This window comes from Homarus americanus, unplaced genomic scaffold, assembly GCF_018991925.1.
Source record: "Homarus americanus isolate GMGI-L3 unplaced genomic scaffold, GMGI_Hamer_2.0 scaffold16712, whole genome shotgun sequence".
Classification (NCBI taxonomy): Eukaryota; Metazoa; Arthropoda; class Malacostraca; order Decapoda; family Nephropidae; genus Homarus; species Homarus americanus.
In genome coordinates, this window is record NW_024757794.1 from 10,264,393 (window position 1) to 10,279,712 (window position 15,320).

At 34.8% G+C, this 15,320-nt stretch overlaps 1 protein-coding gene across 3 annotated transcripts in view; it reads right to left on the reverse strand.

Annotated features, from left to right (window-relative positions):
* Window positions 1-5,461: 5,461 nt before the first annotated feature.
* LOC121857639 (cyclin-dependent kinase 14-like) overlaps window positions 5,462-15,320 on the reverse strand; it is a 126,615-nt gene continuing 116,756 nt past the window's right edge. For all 3 annotated transcript variants that reach the window (XM_042353700.1, XM_042353699.1, XM_042353698.1), the window contains one exon: window positions 5,462-14,958. In XM_042353700.1, the coding sequence (XP_042209634.1) occupies window positions 14,855-14,958 (104 nt within the window). In that variant the 3' untranslated portion in view covers window positions 5,462-14,854. The remainder of the gene's footprint in view (window positions 14,959-15,320) is intronic.

A 15,320-nucleotide genomic window follows, 5' to 3' on the forward strand; every position in this document is an offset into this window, starting at 1 on the left:
CACCAGATGAATCAATGTGAACTTGTATGACGACTTTATTGAATAAATACCTATCAATTTATCTACCTACCTAACACCAGCGTCATTTCGTCACGAGTTAACGTGTTGATATTGTCTACAGGTACTGACAAATACATAAAACTATGAAAAAATAAATTCCTGTGTTTTTTATAACAAAGAGGTGATTAAAGTTTCTCCTTTTAAGACAATACCCTTGACACACTGATTAGTCGACTCGATGCTATGATTTATAACGTACAAGCGAATTTCTTTCTCTCGTTCACTTTCGCCGTTTTCGATTTCAGGGGAGGGATCATGGGCGTAAACTCCCTAGCGCTAGCGCCCGTGTGTGAGTGTATCAATGTAAGCACAACGACAAAGAAACGTTGTTGATGTAATATGTTATAACTGCGCTTCAACAACCAAGGCCATTAAGTACGTAACTACTGTAAATTAGTATTTTACAACAGTCCAACCAACAATTAAAAATCATGTTACAACTATTACAAGATACATCTACCTCACCCTAATAATATAAATAATGTCGACCAAACAATATTCAGCAGTGAAGAACATCCACACGATTTTTTTCACCAATAAATGATATTACCCTGGTGACACTGCAAAATGTCTTATGAATATCCATTTGGCGGTACATTGAAATCCACCACAAAACTCAGAATCAATTATGGTATAAACCTAGGGATATAAATTGTGGTATAAGACTCAAGACATAAACTGGGGTATTAAGCCTCGGGGTATAAACTGTGGTAAAAGATTCAGGGTATATAAACTCAGGTGGCGGTGAGCAAAAGAGGTGTGTATATTGCATCTCACGTAACACCCCCACACGGTACAACACACAAAATTCGCAGAACCAAAAGGCACGACTCTAAGCACCTTGTATACCGTTATATTTCACCAGTGCAAGATATTATATGGACTGTGAAAAAAAAGTATTCCCAAAATATGAGGGGGTAGTACATCACAACACAACGGGCTCTCAACTGTCGATCCTACGTCAACTAGTTTGACACTAATGAGGTCGAGCAGGAAACTGGCTACTGCATCACACAAACAAATCGGTAAAGGTGTAGATAACGGCTACCACCAGAAAGAACAAATCTAATAATACACGCAGACACACACTTATGATCACAGATATTAAGTAACATCACACCATATTCCATGTTACATCAACCTCAGGTGACAGAACACAAAAACTTCTACAGCAAAGGAAAGCTGAAGTAAGTACGATTATCGAGTGGAATTTGTTGGCATGCACTACCCCGTCACTAAGAAACACATACCTCAGCACATTAGAGCAGCACATTCCAGGGGTGGCGACACTGACGGGTTGGTGAGTGTCCCAGGAAGAGGGCGAGGAAGGAAGGAACAAGGGAGAGAGAGGCGCAGCACACACCGTGGCGGGGCGGACAACACTACTGCCACTGAGTCAGTCAGAGTTGTATCAGGCAGTGGCACCAACCTCGCTCCCGCAACTCTATTAATTATTGATGGTGTTGCCCCCTCCCCCGCCACTACCTCGCAGCCACCGGCCCACCCACCATTATTACCGCACACTGTTACTAAACTATTGTAGGTAAGTACTAAAAGCAGTTAGGTAGTTTTGTATTGTAAATGTCTAGATCCGCCACTGGATTTTTTTACTTTTATCCTCTTCACCTCTTCGCCAGCTCCAAGTAAGGACACTCGACTGAGTAGTGCCCCTTGAGAAGCTTATACACCTCAATTAGGTCGCCCCTTGCCCGTCTGTAGTATAAGCTAGGCAAGTTCAAGTACTCCAATCTCTCAGGGTAGTTGAGGTGCCGAAGTGCAGGCACCAATCTGGTGGCCCTCCTTTGAACATTTTCAACCAACTGACAGTCCTATTTTTCCAATATGTTATATTATATGATACACAAATATTCACCAAATGACTTTCGAGAAACATAACCCATTCGTATAACATGAGATATTCGTATTGCATGAGATACCAGTAGATCACATGACAAGTGAATATTCATACTACATACTACATCCTTGACCACCGAAGGGTCAAGACGTACCTGGCACTCCTCTCGGAGCAGCCAGATCAACTGTTAAGTTGGCCCATACCAACCCCTTCCCCTGAACCCTCCTCCCCACCGGAATATCAACAAGTTCTCGCCAGAAGTTACAATTTCATTTAGGAAAGGAATGGAACCAGTGTTAAACAGAGGTGAACAGTGGTGAATAGTGCTTAAGTCAGTGAGAACAACTCAACAGTAACAGTCGTACCCAAGTTAACCTTCACACAGTGAGGTCCCAGGTACCCAGTGATAACGGCCCGTGAGACCCAACAACAACCAGCGATGTGTTAATCCGTCTACGATAGGAAGGCCTGGGACCAAACCTCACTCATATAACACCATCTGTGAAGGAATTACTACACCACGTGAGGCCCCCTCATAGCACCATCTGTGAGGGAATTACTACACCACGTCAGGTCCCTCATAACACCATCTGTGAGGGAATTACTACACCACGTGAGGACCCTCATAACACCATCTGTGAGGTAATTACACCACGTAAGGTCCCCCATAACACCATCTGTGAGGGTATTACTACACCACGTGGTCCCTCATAACACCATCTGCGAGGGAATTACTACACCACGTGAGGTCCCTCATAACACCATCTGAGGGAACTACTACATCACGTGAGGTCCCTCCTAACACCATCTGGGAGGGAGTTACTACACTACGTGTTTGCTGTTCAACACGTACAATCCTACATTAATCTGTATGTTCCTTTACCTCTCTCTAATGAAGGCTTTTGTTAAACCACCAATGTATGTAATAAGTCATTTATGTCCAAAGTATATTTTCAGCCTTCGGGCTGCAGAACTTTTTCAATAAACCGTTAATTATTATTATTATTATTATTACCAGAGTACACTTGCATTCACCCAAAAGATTTCTTGAGTTTATTTTGATAATAGACAGATTTTTCTATATGACTTTGCTTGGGAGATTGGTATCCCCGCATCCCCTGAGCAACGCTCTTGTGCATTATGCAGAAGACCCGACAGCAGCACCCTTATCCACTACCTCCTAAGATGTCCCCACACACAACGCTTCCTTGACGCCTGCTGGACCACCACTCCACGACCCCCTGACGGAGACACGATGATCCTCCCCATAGTGGCCAGATATTATGTAAATAACATTGATTATGTGTTAAAGGAATATCCTTCCTTCCTTAGGCTTTAGTAAGCCCCTTTATAATATTTATACTGTATATACTTGTCACACTTGCCAGATGCTTCTGGTGTTATTGTACAGGGGTACCTAGTGACAGCACTAGGATCCCGCTTCCTCTATCAAGGAATAAACAATTGAAATTGAAAATTGAATTGATGTTTTCTAGAACTGTCCCTTCCCGAATATCTCATTAAGCTTACCTTCGGAAGTTACTGGTGGTGGCTGTCACGTTATGCTGTATGCTTACAGCATTCCATATATTTAAGTAAAGAATCAATGGCAGGATGCAGGTTATCCAATAGGTTCACCTGATGCACCTTCAGTGATAGTTCAAGACATTATTACTTTTTGCTTAATGAAAACTGCTTTCAAGAACTAGCAATAACCGTAATCCGGCATATGTGAGGGAAACGTCATAGTAGAAAAGTGTCTTGGAATTATCTAAACTATCAATTTTATTTTTATGCCTAGTTTTTGGTCAAGTAATATCCAATAGATTAATATTTGCAAATGCGTCTTTAAATCTTGCTGTAAACACATTTACAAGTTCTTTATACATAATTAAATTAGAAATTGGATCCTAGCAGCCTGACTGCTCATTAGGGGCAGTACGGTATTGTTGGCAGCCATGTTGTACAGTGTTTGTTACAGTATTTACAAGATCGTGCAGTTCCAGGATTTTATAAGGGAGTTAGGATTTTGATGAACTTAGTGTCATCTTGTATATTTTTAACCCTGTGCTCGCCAGCAGATTGACTGTACATTACTGTATTTGATAATAGACACAAGGACAACCATAGGCACGGTATACTTAGGAACTATTCAATATATATTCTTATATTCCTTGCAATATAATAAATAACTAAATGACTATGAGCATGTAGTTGATATTTGAGTCAAGTGACGCATCAGGAGGTCATTTATGAAAAAAAATCATGAACAATGTATACTATAATTTAAATTTGGGAAGAAAAAGGCAGGGTAGAGGTGACCTCAGTTGGCCTAATGCAAAGCTTGACCTTACCTCGCCACCTTTACTAGTTTGTGAAAGGGTATATAAATTAAAATTGTGAATAAATCATTGTAATACATTGTGTAAGTAACTTGTGGTAGCAGCTTCATAATAACTGTTAGTTTAAATTATTCATATAAGTTCTAAACAGTATTACATTCACAATCCCAGGTTAATTTGTACAGAAAAAAGAAGTGGTGTGTGCAAAATTATGAGGCTGATGCATATATTTACTGAAATATATACAGTAACTGAACAATGGACTCACACTGTGACTATTCTTCAGAGTGGCATTAACTACAGTACTAATATATTTTGTACTTCAATAGTCCCTATCGTGATGTGGGTGACCTTGCAAGCACAACACACTGTTCAGCACTGTACTTACCTTCATCCAAAGGTTACCAATTCACAGTTGGTTGGTTCTGGGGTGCCTCAGGATCGAATCCATTACAATATCATTAGGACAGGAAGCCAGTGCTCTGTCCACTCTGCTACCACACCCCTTGGTTAGATTAATGGCTTGTTTAACCATACACAATTGAGTTGAGCTTAATTTTAGTTTGGAGTACCTGTACATACTTTCTCTCTTTTTTTTAATATAATTTTCACCACTTATCAGTTTAGCAGTTGTTTGGGCTGTTGGTCTATCCAGTGTTAGTACAGAAGGAGACCGGGAAACCTGTGATGTTTGGGAGACTCACACTGAATAACACCCTTCTCCCGTGTATCTGGGCCAGGGCTCAAACCCTTGACATATTCGTGAGTTACATGCATTACCAGGATTTTACTACTGTACTACCAACACTCATATTATTCTCTGCACTTGATTTTTCACGGCATTTTGGTATTCCCTCGGACCTAGAAGAATTGTCAAGATCTTTAGCGTGTGTAAAAAAATGGTCAAGAGTTCAATGAGGCTCAAGAGGCAGAAAGTAGGAAGTCAGGAAGAAAGAAAAATCTATCTTTGTAGCTATATTGAGCCCAACTGGACTACATTTAGAAGCTTTGGGCCAATGGCAAGTTATTTCAAAGAACATATACCGGTAAACAAACACTGATTAATCCGTACCTTCACTTTGTTCTGCTGTGCTATAATAAAAATAATCATAATGTTGATTGTAAATTGAAGTGTCGTAAATCTGGTCCCAAATATTTGAAGTACAGAAACAATAATATTCCCAAGAGGTAATAATACTTCACATCTGCTAAACATTTGTATTAAAATCATTCATTCATACACAAGTGTATCATCTCTACTGTAGCAGGACACCTGTTGAGCCAGGTTGGTCATTGTTGTTACTAAAACCAAAAGTAGCACTCTGCATTCTTATTGGTTCTCACCAGGTTAGTTCCTGCATTCTTATTGGTTCTCACCTGGTTAGGTCCTTCATTCTCATTGGTTCTCACCTGGTTAGTCCTTCACAAAGTACTCTTCACAGCACAGCTCACAATCAACTGCATGACAGCAGAAAAAAAATATTAAAAAAAATTTAAGTTGATTTTCTAAACACTTTTACTAAATTAAAAAAAAAACCATACTTATGAAGACTGTAAACCAACACTGTGCATAAAACTAATTCATAAGAATATGCTGTGATACAATGGGTAGAAACCTATCCAATAGACATACAGTACATTTTGTACAAAAATACAATTCAGATGAAGAATTTGAATTAACAGCTAAATTTCCTGTGAAATATGAAATTAAATACAAAGTATGAAGAAGTTTAAATTATATCACAAATCAAAATGGTTACATTCCACTGCCAAGATCATATCATCGACATTATATAAACTGCTGTAAATTTTATTCTAAACTATTATTTGACTGGTTTAATAGGCATAAAAAGTGTTGAAGCATTTTTTACTTTTCATTCAACCAGACTCAAAAGACAAATTATGTAAGACAGTTCTTGTGCAAAAAATGGGCAAGTACTTGAGACTATAAAAGCTGCTTCATTAAAACACTTAAACAATGAATACTAAGGTCAGAATTGTCAAATCTTTCTTGAAGTTCAGTAACGATGAGAATATAGGTCTTACTCATCATTATTTCCAACTGCCTCATTGAGATGAAAGGTGAGGCTAACAGGCATACAAAATGAGTGAGTCTTTATTAATTCATCACCAAACATCAAGTATCAACTTTGAATTCTGTCCCAAATATGCTAAAAATTCATCCCTATTTACATATTTTGAGGTCATATATTTACCAGATTTCCTTCTTATGTAACCATTAGGAATATAAGACATATACATAACCTTGAACACATGTACAAACCTCAAACATGTACATAAACTATTAATTAATACTGTACAGCATAATTACAAGTGTTTTAATGGGAAGCCAAGAAGAATAACATGGCACATAAAGCATATAACAAAGAATATCAGATAAAGTCTACAGAATATGAACTTCCAAAAGTCATCTATAAGCTAAAGGACTGCTGACTAAAAACGTTGAATATAGTTATTCTATATAAAACTACTAAACTATAATATTTAGTAGTAAAAGCTTACAGCCAACAATCCAGTAAGAATGCATGACCCAGGAAGGTGTTCTTATAGATTGTAAATCATGTTTTGAATCTTAATAAATTTTCTGAACCATCAAAAAGTTCTATTGAGCAAAGATATATTATGTAATATTATCTGCTAAAAATTTCACAATTTCAGATCTAGACACAAAAATACCTAATATAAATACAGTACAATACATTTGAAACAAAATCACCCAAGCTTATAAAAACATATTACATATTTTGTTTAATTCAGTTACTATGAAGGATAAATTATATAAGGATATTTTACCTTAGACCAACAATTAAAAATCTATGTAACAGTGTCTAAACCCAATGATTGCTCTGTTAGCATCTGATGAAAAGTGCATTACTCAGGAGGTATCTAGTAATGATGGAGGAGAGTGAGGAAAATATATTTCTGATTATAAACTCTGCATGGAATATGAGAATTAACTTTTCAAAGTTACAATATATCAATGAACAGTAAACCCTCATTTTATTTCACTATCAATTCTCTTATACAGTAAATATCCTAAAAACTGAAACTGATCACTAAAACAGGTCAATGCCTATAATGTTACACATGAGATCTAAAACATTCCTCCAGAAATAAATGTATACTATATACAGTACTGTATATATATAATACTCGTATATATATTTATAGTAAAAAGTTCGATAATATGTTTTTTCAGGCATAGTTATGATATGACAACTTGGTAATCTTGGTAATTTTGATGGAATATAATGAAAGGTGTTGAACAAAGTGAGTAGAGAGAGCAAAACACAACAAGTATGCAGCTTAAATCTTTACATATACTGTAGTACAGCGCAGTATACTGTATTGGATTTCTTCTAGATGAGGAACTTGATTTGCTCATCCTTTTTACCGATCACACAGATACTCAGTAGTGTACCAGTGACATGTACTCAAACAGTCTAATGGCCATAATTGATCACAGTGTCATGTAAAAAGAAAGTTTGTACTGATGAGGAATAAATCAGAACTTTACCCAATTAAATTGAGTTAGAGAGCGCAGACGTTGGATCACATCTACAGTTCGAAAGTTAGATGTATCCAGTACTAGGGTCATTTTGTGACAAATTTTAATAAAAAAAAAAAAATGTTTACTCTAAAATGACACATCTACATGTAAAGAAGCCAAGATATTAAGCGAAGGAAAAATTTAACTCATAAAACCTGGTACTGTGGTACTGCTAACAGTTATCACAATTCTACAAAATTGTAATGAATAAATTAATCCCTTTTACTACAAAAAAGAAATGTGTCTTGTACTACCAACTTCAACATATTATTCCTATTGCATTTGCCTGTACTGGAAATGAATGCCAACTTAAGAGATTCAAAGAGAGCCATATACAGTACAGTACTACAAAATTCAACAAAGGGGAAATCTTTCTTTATTGATGATGTAACTACGTCCGTGTGAAGCAAACAAGTCTTGTGAACTCGCACCTGGCTTTGCCGAGTCTCAAAATTATGATATAAAATTTATTGGAAAATCTTTTGCCCATAACACCAATATTTCCCTATAATTCAACAGTTCATCCAACTTTAGTACAGTACCTCTATAACAAACTACAGTACATCATATTTTCCAACTGCTGCTTTGACTTGAATTTAAACATACAACTTCCACTAAATCTAGATAATTTGAAATATATAGGTACTGATTGTAATGATAATATACAGAACAAAACCACTGTATGAGATTCCCAATAAACAATTTTACACAGAACATCATGGCAAATATTTACTGATTGCCACAGTGACTAGAAAATAAAATTCTCCATTTCATTTAAAGTAAATACCTGGTAATCATTGACCATTTACTGTTCATCCAATCCTTATAGCAAATCAGAAGTTTCTTTTTCATTCGGTAGTAAACATCTCCATAAATGTGAAACAATACGGTAATTTGGATATCACTTAACAGGAATACTGTACACTAAATGTACCTGAAATGGCTGCATTAAAATGAAATCTGACCATGTACTGAGAATCCAATTTTGAAAATGTGAGGTGAAGAGGAAGAGAATATGTATATCACTCATGACCATTTTACAAGGGTGTACTGTCTTCATCTATAATGGTTAGCAATAGTCCAGAGCTTCACCATGAAAGACACCACCTCCACGCACAACACCATGTTAACGTGATCATCTGTTGAAGACTGAATCTGCATCCCCAGGTTATCAAAGCCATGTTTCTCATCTACCATCACACAGCTTCATTCAGTAATGTGCAGTACAGTGATACAAAATTCACAGCAAAGGTAATTAACTATCAGTTTTTCTATTTTGATCAATTCGATAATATTTTGCTTCTTCCATATCATGCAAACATATTTTCTTTTGCGGATCATCTTTCCTAAACATTGTGGTACTTGACTGTTAGTTAGATTACAGCACAAGTTAAATCTTTGTTACTGCTTATACATTATTTTGCTTCTTTTTATATAAATTCCTGAGCATGAGTGTACTGTAACATGGACTTAGAATTTGTCAATTTGATCTGATCAAAATTATCAGAAATACCATTGGGTATATCACTGACATACTACACACAATAATGAAGTATTGGATGACAGAACTATAAGTATATGCCAAGTATAAGTTATTGCTACTTCATGTGTTATTGTTATGATGATTGCCAAATTTACCATCTAAGAATTTATTGTCTAATGTAATAAGATTAACCGATATCATCAATATGCAGAAAAAAACATATGGAACTTCAGTTTTTTCTCTTGCACCTAAAGTCCATTCCATTCTATCAAGCTTATAAATTTTCCCCTATTTTCCTGTATAATACCATACAGTGAATTAGGTAAAATGGTTAGAATTATTCCAACATCCTGTAATTAATAATAATAATAATAATAAAAAACATATTTCAGACCACAGGCATTTACCAAGTATATATTTTGTTGTATGTCCAAGGCTGACCTGTGTGCTGCATGTTGACAAAGTGGTGACTTTGTAGAGGCAACAGGGAAACACCTTGTTTGTAAGAATTGAGAGTGACGACCAGAATGTCTTGTGATAATGAAATATTGTGTGCAAATATCAGTGCGCTTTGTGCAACTCTGGTTACATTCAGAATAGTCAAGGTTCATTCATATCCAAATCTGTACAAAAGAAGAATGATAGACGAATGAAGTTTCTTACAAGCAAACTGTTAGTCGGGTGATAAAAAGTACTCCATTACCTCTGCAAGAATTATATGCTCACTTTTTTTAAAGTAACAAAGACTTACGGTACTGTAAATCAACAAATGTGTGTGTGTGTGTGTGTGTGTGTGTGTGGTGACTAATACAAGTACAGTACTGTATTACAAATAAATAAATAAATAAATTATAATCAAAGCATCAAATTACATTTTTCTAAGGCAAACAAAAAGAGGTGGAGCAGTAAAATCACCAAATATGAAAAAAAAAAATAATAATACTGTAACAAATATTCTACTGTATGCCTATTCAACATTCCATGTAAGAAACTTCAAATTCATTTAGCATCCAATAATTCCCAGATAGACTCACACTTCATATATCTTTTTATTTTACAAACTAGAAGTAGTGTTAGAGGTGGCTGCTAGGGCAACCGGTAGAGTCAGTCCACATACATCCCTGGGGAGGGGTACAGGTAGGCACCGTTGTGTCTCACACGCTTGAGCAACAACACATGTCTTGCTGGCATCTATACTCAAGTATCTGGTTAGGTTTTTAGAGCCCATAGTTCGTACAGACAACTAATACTTGATGTAATACAAATTACAGCCACAGCATAACTCATGAATACACTCACTTATATATTTGAAACTTACTGAAGTGGTATTATGCATAACGTACATATCATATTAGTACATAATAACAAATTAATCATTATGTAGCATCTTGTTCTCACCAATACCTATTTACATTAATAATTACAAAGTGAATGTTACAAATGTCTGAATAAGTCTAAATAACTTTTGGTCATTATCAAAATATATAGAGCATAATATTTTACAGCTAAATTATCCAAGCCAATGTGTAGTAAGAAACATGAAAATAGAAAATCCTTACCCAACAAAATGCTTGAGTCTATATGCTGGAGTTTCACATATACCTGGCCAACTGTTTGACAGACCAACGTATTGGCAACTGCTTGAAGAAGTTAAATAATACATTATCCCACATCTAGTTTACAGAAATATATCTTTTTTCATATATCCAGTGTTTATGCTCAAGCAGTAACCTAAAATTTTGAATGCACATTTGTACAGTATTTGACTCTAAGGACTGAAGCTTTATCTTAAAGAAATGTCTAGACATTTGATTTTTTGATGCTCATATAATCTGTAAGCCAGATAATGCAAAACCCATAATGTGTTTCACACCCAAACCAAATTAGAGTGTAGAGGTACTGACTGACTTGAAACAAGTTTTTTTTTTTTAACCTTCCAATGAAAGGAAAATGTTTTAGTCAGATAAAAAGTTTAAATATCTAATATCTTGGAACAGACAGATTTACAGGGTTATGAACAATATATTATGTCATCATGTGCATCAATAACGTTATCCCAGTATACGTTGTGTTGAATGCATTATCACAGTTTCAATAGCAATTAGTGTATTGTACACGAAAATGTGCAAAAAAGGTGAGCTACTGTGCATATTACGGGACACACCTGCGTCAAGGATCAAAATGAAGCTAGAAAGTGTGGCTCAGGAACTGGTGTATATGTGTGTTGAGAAGTGAGCGTCTATTTCACTTACATCATGTATTTCACTTACAAAACTAAGGAATAATTGCCTTAATGTAGCTGTTTGCCAGTCTCAAAAATATTATTTACGTAAAGGTATAGAAATGTATATTAAAGATACCTATTTCTGGCATTTAAAAGGGTACAGTGGAAATAGAGTTTCATTAAAAATATTTGGCTGTCAATACACTGAAGATCTAACAGTGACACTGAAAAATAAAATAAAGGATAGTTCCCCATGAAGCTAAGGTCTATCATATAAAATATTGTTGTCATTTACTTGCAAATACAGGAAGAAGGTAAAGTACAGAAAATGTACAAAAATGCCTCACGATTATAGCATAAACGGCAAAGACATCTGAGATAATTAGTGATTATGGGAGGAAAAAGACAAGGGAAACAATGACCGAGAGAAATAACAAATAGTGATCTTTAATGGATAGTAATAAAAACGATGTCGGAACTTGTGTCGCACCATCAAGTGGGATTATATGGTGAATGTAAGTAATGATAACAACATTCGGTAGGAGAAAACAGTGTCTAGACCTTCAAGGTTGACCAAAGAGAAACAATATGACAATATATTATCTTCAATGACAAATTAATACCATAGGATATCACTGCAAATCAATGATGAGTAATCCACGAGCATAAAATTTTTAAATTACTTAGACATTTCATATGACTAAGTTTTCGTTCCCTACGAATTCAAAGATAAGAATATATATCTATTTGTTTGTAGTAAAGATATTACAAAATATGAAAGTGAGGCTTTAAAATCTGTCATTGACTTCAACTTAATAGAAAGTAATGAATACCCCTTTAATTTAATTTTCAGAATGGCAAACAGCTATTACGTAATATGTAGTCACTTTTCTGAACACAAGATACAACCAGCCTAAGTCTGTTGCATTCATAAATAAGAGAACTGTACTGTAAAATGTTCATGGCAATATCTCTCGTCAGGCATAACTAAAGCTCTGTACAAAGGCCATATACTAAATTCATGCTTAATTTAACTATCATGTTATGGTGATTTTAAACTTTTTTGCTGTCAATTATGTCATACTGCTATTTAACACTTAAATTTACAGGGATTTCTATAAATTATAAATCAAACATGTTATTTAATTCTGGCCCAAAGCATTAACATTGATAAAGTCTGTTATATTGAGCATTATCATAATTTTGTCTGTTTTTTTATATTTATTTTTACAGCAATTGTCTACAATCAATATTCAATGCTCAACATAGCATATATTCTCAAGAATATAAAATTATTCAGAAATCCTAATGCTGCTGCACCTACATCCAAAGTATTTCATTGTTCATTTGAAGGAAGTCTACATATTACAGCCACTTTAAGATCTGCACCTAATACTAATTCTATATATATCTACACTTCTATACTATTTCTTCAAAAGTTTTATATCTACAATCCTAAAGCTATGTCTAGCATACCCCTCTTCTATTACATGGTAGTTAATTCATGAAATTAGCTAAGTGACCTTGGCACACAATAGTGAGTCTTTTCAGGGCAATGGGCAGCGAGTGTACTCTATGAACTCACACAAAATTACAGTATACTGTACCATGGTACAGGTACAGTATACATAAACTGTGATAAAGAAAACTGAACTGAAACTGGATATTTTCTTTTTTCATGATGCAACCATGGTATAAAACATAAAGATACCCTTTAAAAAAAACTATAAATATCTAACTATTACCTTGCACCTCAAGATATTTCTTTTATGCATACCTGTTCTCTCATGCTTATTCCATGATTTATTAAAGTAAATAATGAAATATACATAGAGATATATGCAGATACATATCTAATAGCCTGGTTAATGCAAATCTGGTGAACAAATTTTTTTGTGAACCAAGACATTGTGTCAAACAAGAGAAAAGGAATCTGCCATACAGTCACAGATTATTTGCCACATTGCCAGGAACTTTTCCATCATCAGCCTCCTTTCTTTTCGCTGATTATCGTATATTGGTGACTGCTACTGAAAAATTTACTCCTAGGCTCCATTGTCATGAAACTGAGCACGTGTGTTGTATTTCCTTGAATATCGCTAAATACTTTCATATATAATATCTGTCTATAAACCAAGCATTTTTTCCCCATCACTTTTATAAAATAAAATAGCCACACACATATTCTCTCCACCTATTTCAAGAGAAACTGAACACAAACCCTCTCACCAGTACAGTACATACATCACTGCATTTCCACAGCACGCCAGAGTGATTAGATTAGAACTTGTAAAAGTATAACAATATATTTTTGTGTGAATTAAGAGAGCACATCTCATAAAGTAACAAATTACATCATTATACACTGTAATCACAACTGGTAACCAAAATGAATGTTTAAGCTACTTTTTGTTTGATATGAATTTTTCTTTACAGTAAATACATGACCTTACATCTTTTAGAAATTGAAATGATATACCTGAAGAAAAATGGCATTAACTTTGATTTTCTTTCAATAAGTTCTCATGGCCATGACAATGAGAAGAAAAAGTAATTACTAGTACAGCACTTTCTTTGTACCCCTGAGCCACTTCCTGAAGAAATGGTTTAAATAGCCACTGCTTAACTGAGCATTAACAAATGAAGTCTGCCTGTGCTAGTCCTATATGTGGTAGGCTGCAGACCGCAGACAAATTATGTACAATATTTTACCTTAGCAGCACTTCTCTTGGTATTTAAATTTATTGATTGTTTTAACTAATCCTATTACAGGTAGTTTATTCTATATGCTATTCACATCTGATTCTCTACGTTTATCCCCACAATGAGAATTTTAATAATCTTGATGCTACTCTACTAAATCTGATAATTCATCTGCAAAGAATATTAGAGTAAGTGAACCGTTGCATACTTTTTGGTTACTCAGTACAGTACAAACATTCAAAACCTGAAACTGTATATGTAATTTATTTGACACTCATAATTGAACATCATTTCATACAAGAACTTCACAAATAAAGTACTGTACTCAAACACCATAAAAATGAATTCACTCTGACCTCTGCATTCATTTGATAAACAAACATATAAATATCATCTGAACTAGCTTGATTCTTGTTTGAAAATATTTGTATTAGTATCAAGCTTTGTTAGATTTTTGCAGAAAAAATTTACAAATGCAAGTATATTTGATCTTGTCTTGCTTCAAGCTAAATCCCTGGGCCATGTACCAATGTCCAGTTTGTGCTTGAAAGGGCAAAAGGATATGTATGATACTATCTTGTATAACCTATTTTGGTGAAGGGAGATTGGGTGGTGACTAAACCAACTTCCTGATCTCTCGGGCTGCTTGAATTACTGAAGTAGGGTAGTTACGGAGTTCCTGTGCTAACCGAACACCTCCAACGGAGAATATAGATTGATCTGTAAGAGAAATAAGTTTTATTAATCATAGTCGCCCAGTATAATATTAGCTATCAAAATACTTTCTACTGTATTTATAATTACCATTTGCTAAAATAATATGCTGTACCTGTATGCAGTTCAGTATACTATACAGTATAGTGTATATTTAAACATCAGAAGGTTTAAATGTCTTCAATGGTTGATTATCCAGTAATGGGAAATACCATAAGAATGGAACTAAGGCATACACGAATTGATTAATTTGCAATTGAAAACAGATAAAATTATTTCAAGGGTTATTAATTAATATCAATTACCCAAATTAGAATTTCCTGAATCCAAATATTAATCAATGTTCCAAATGTAACAAAAATTTTAAA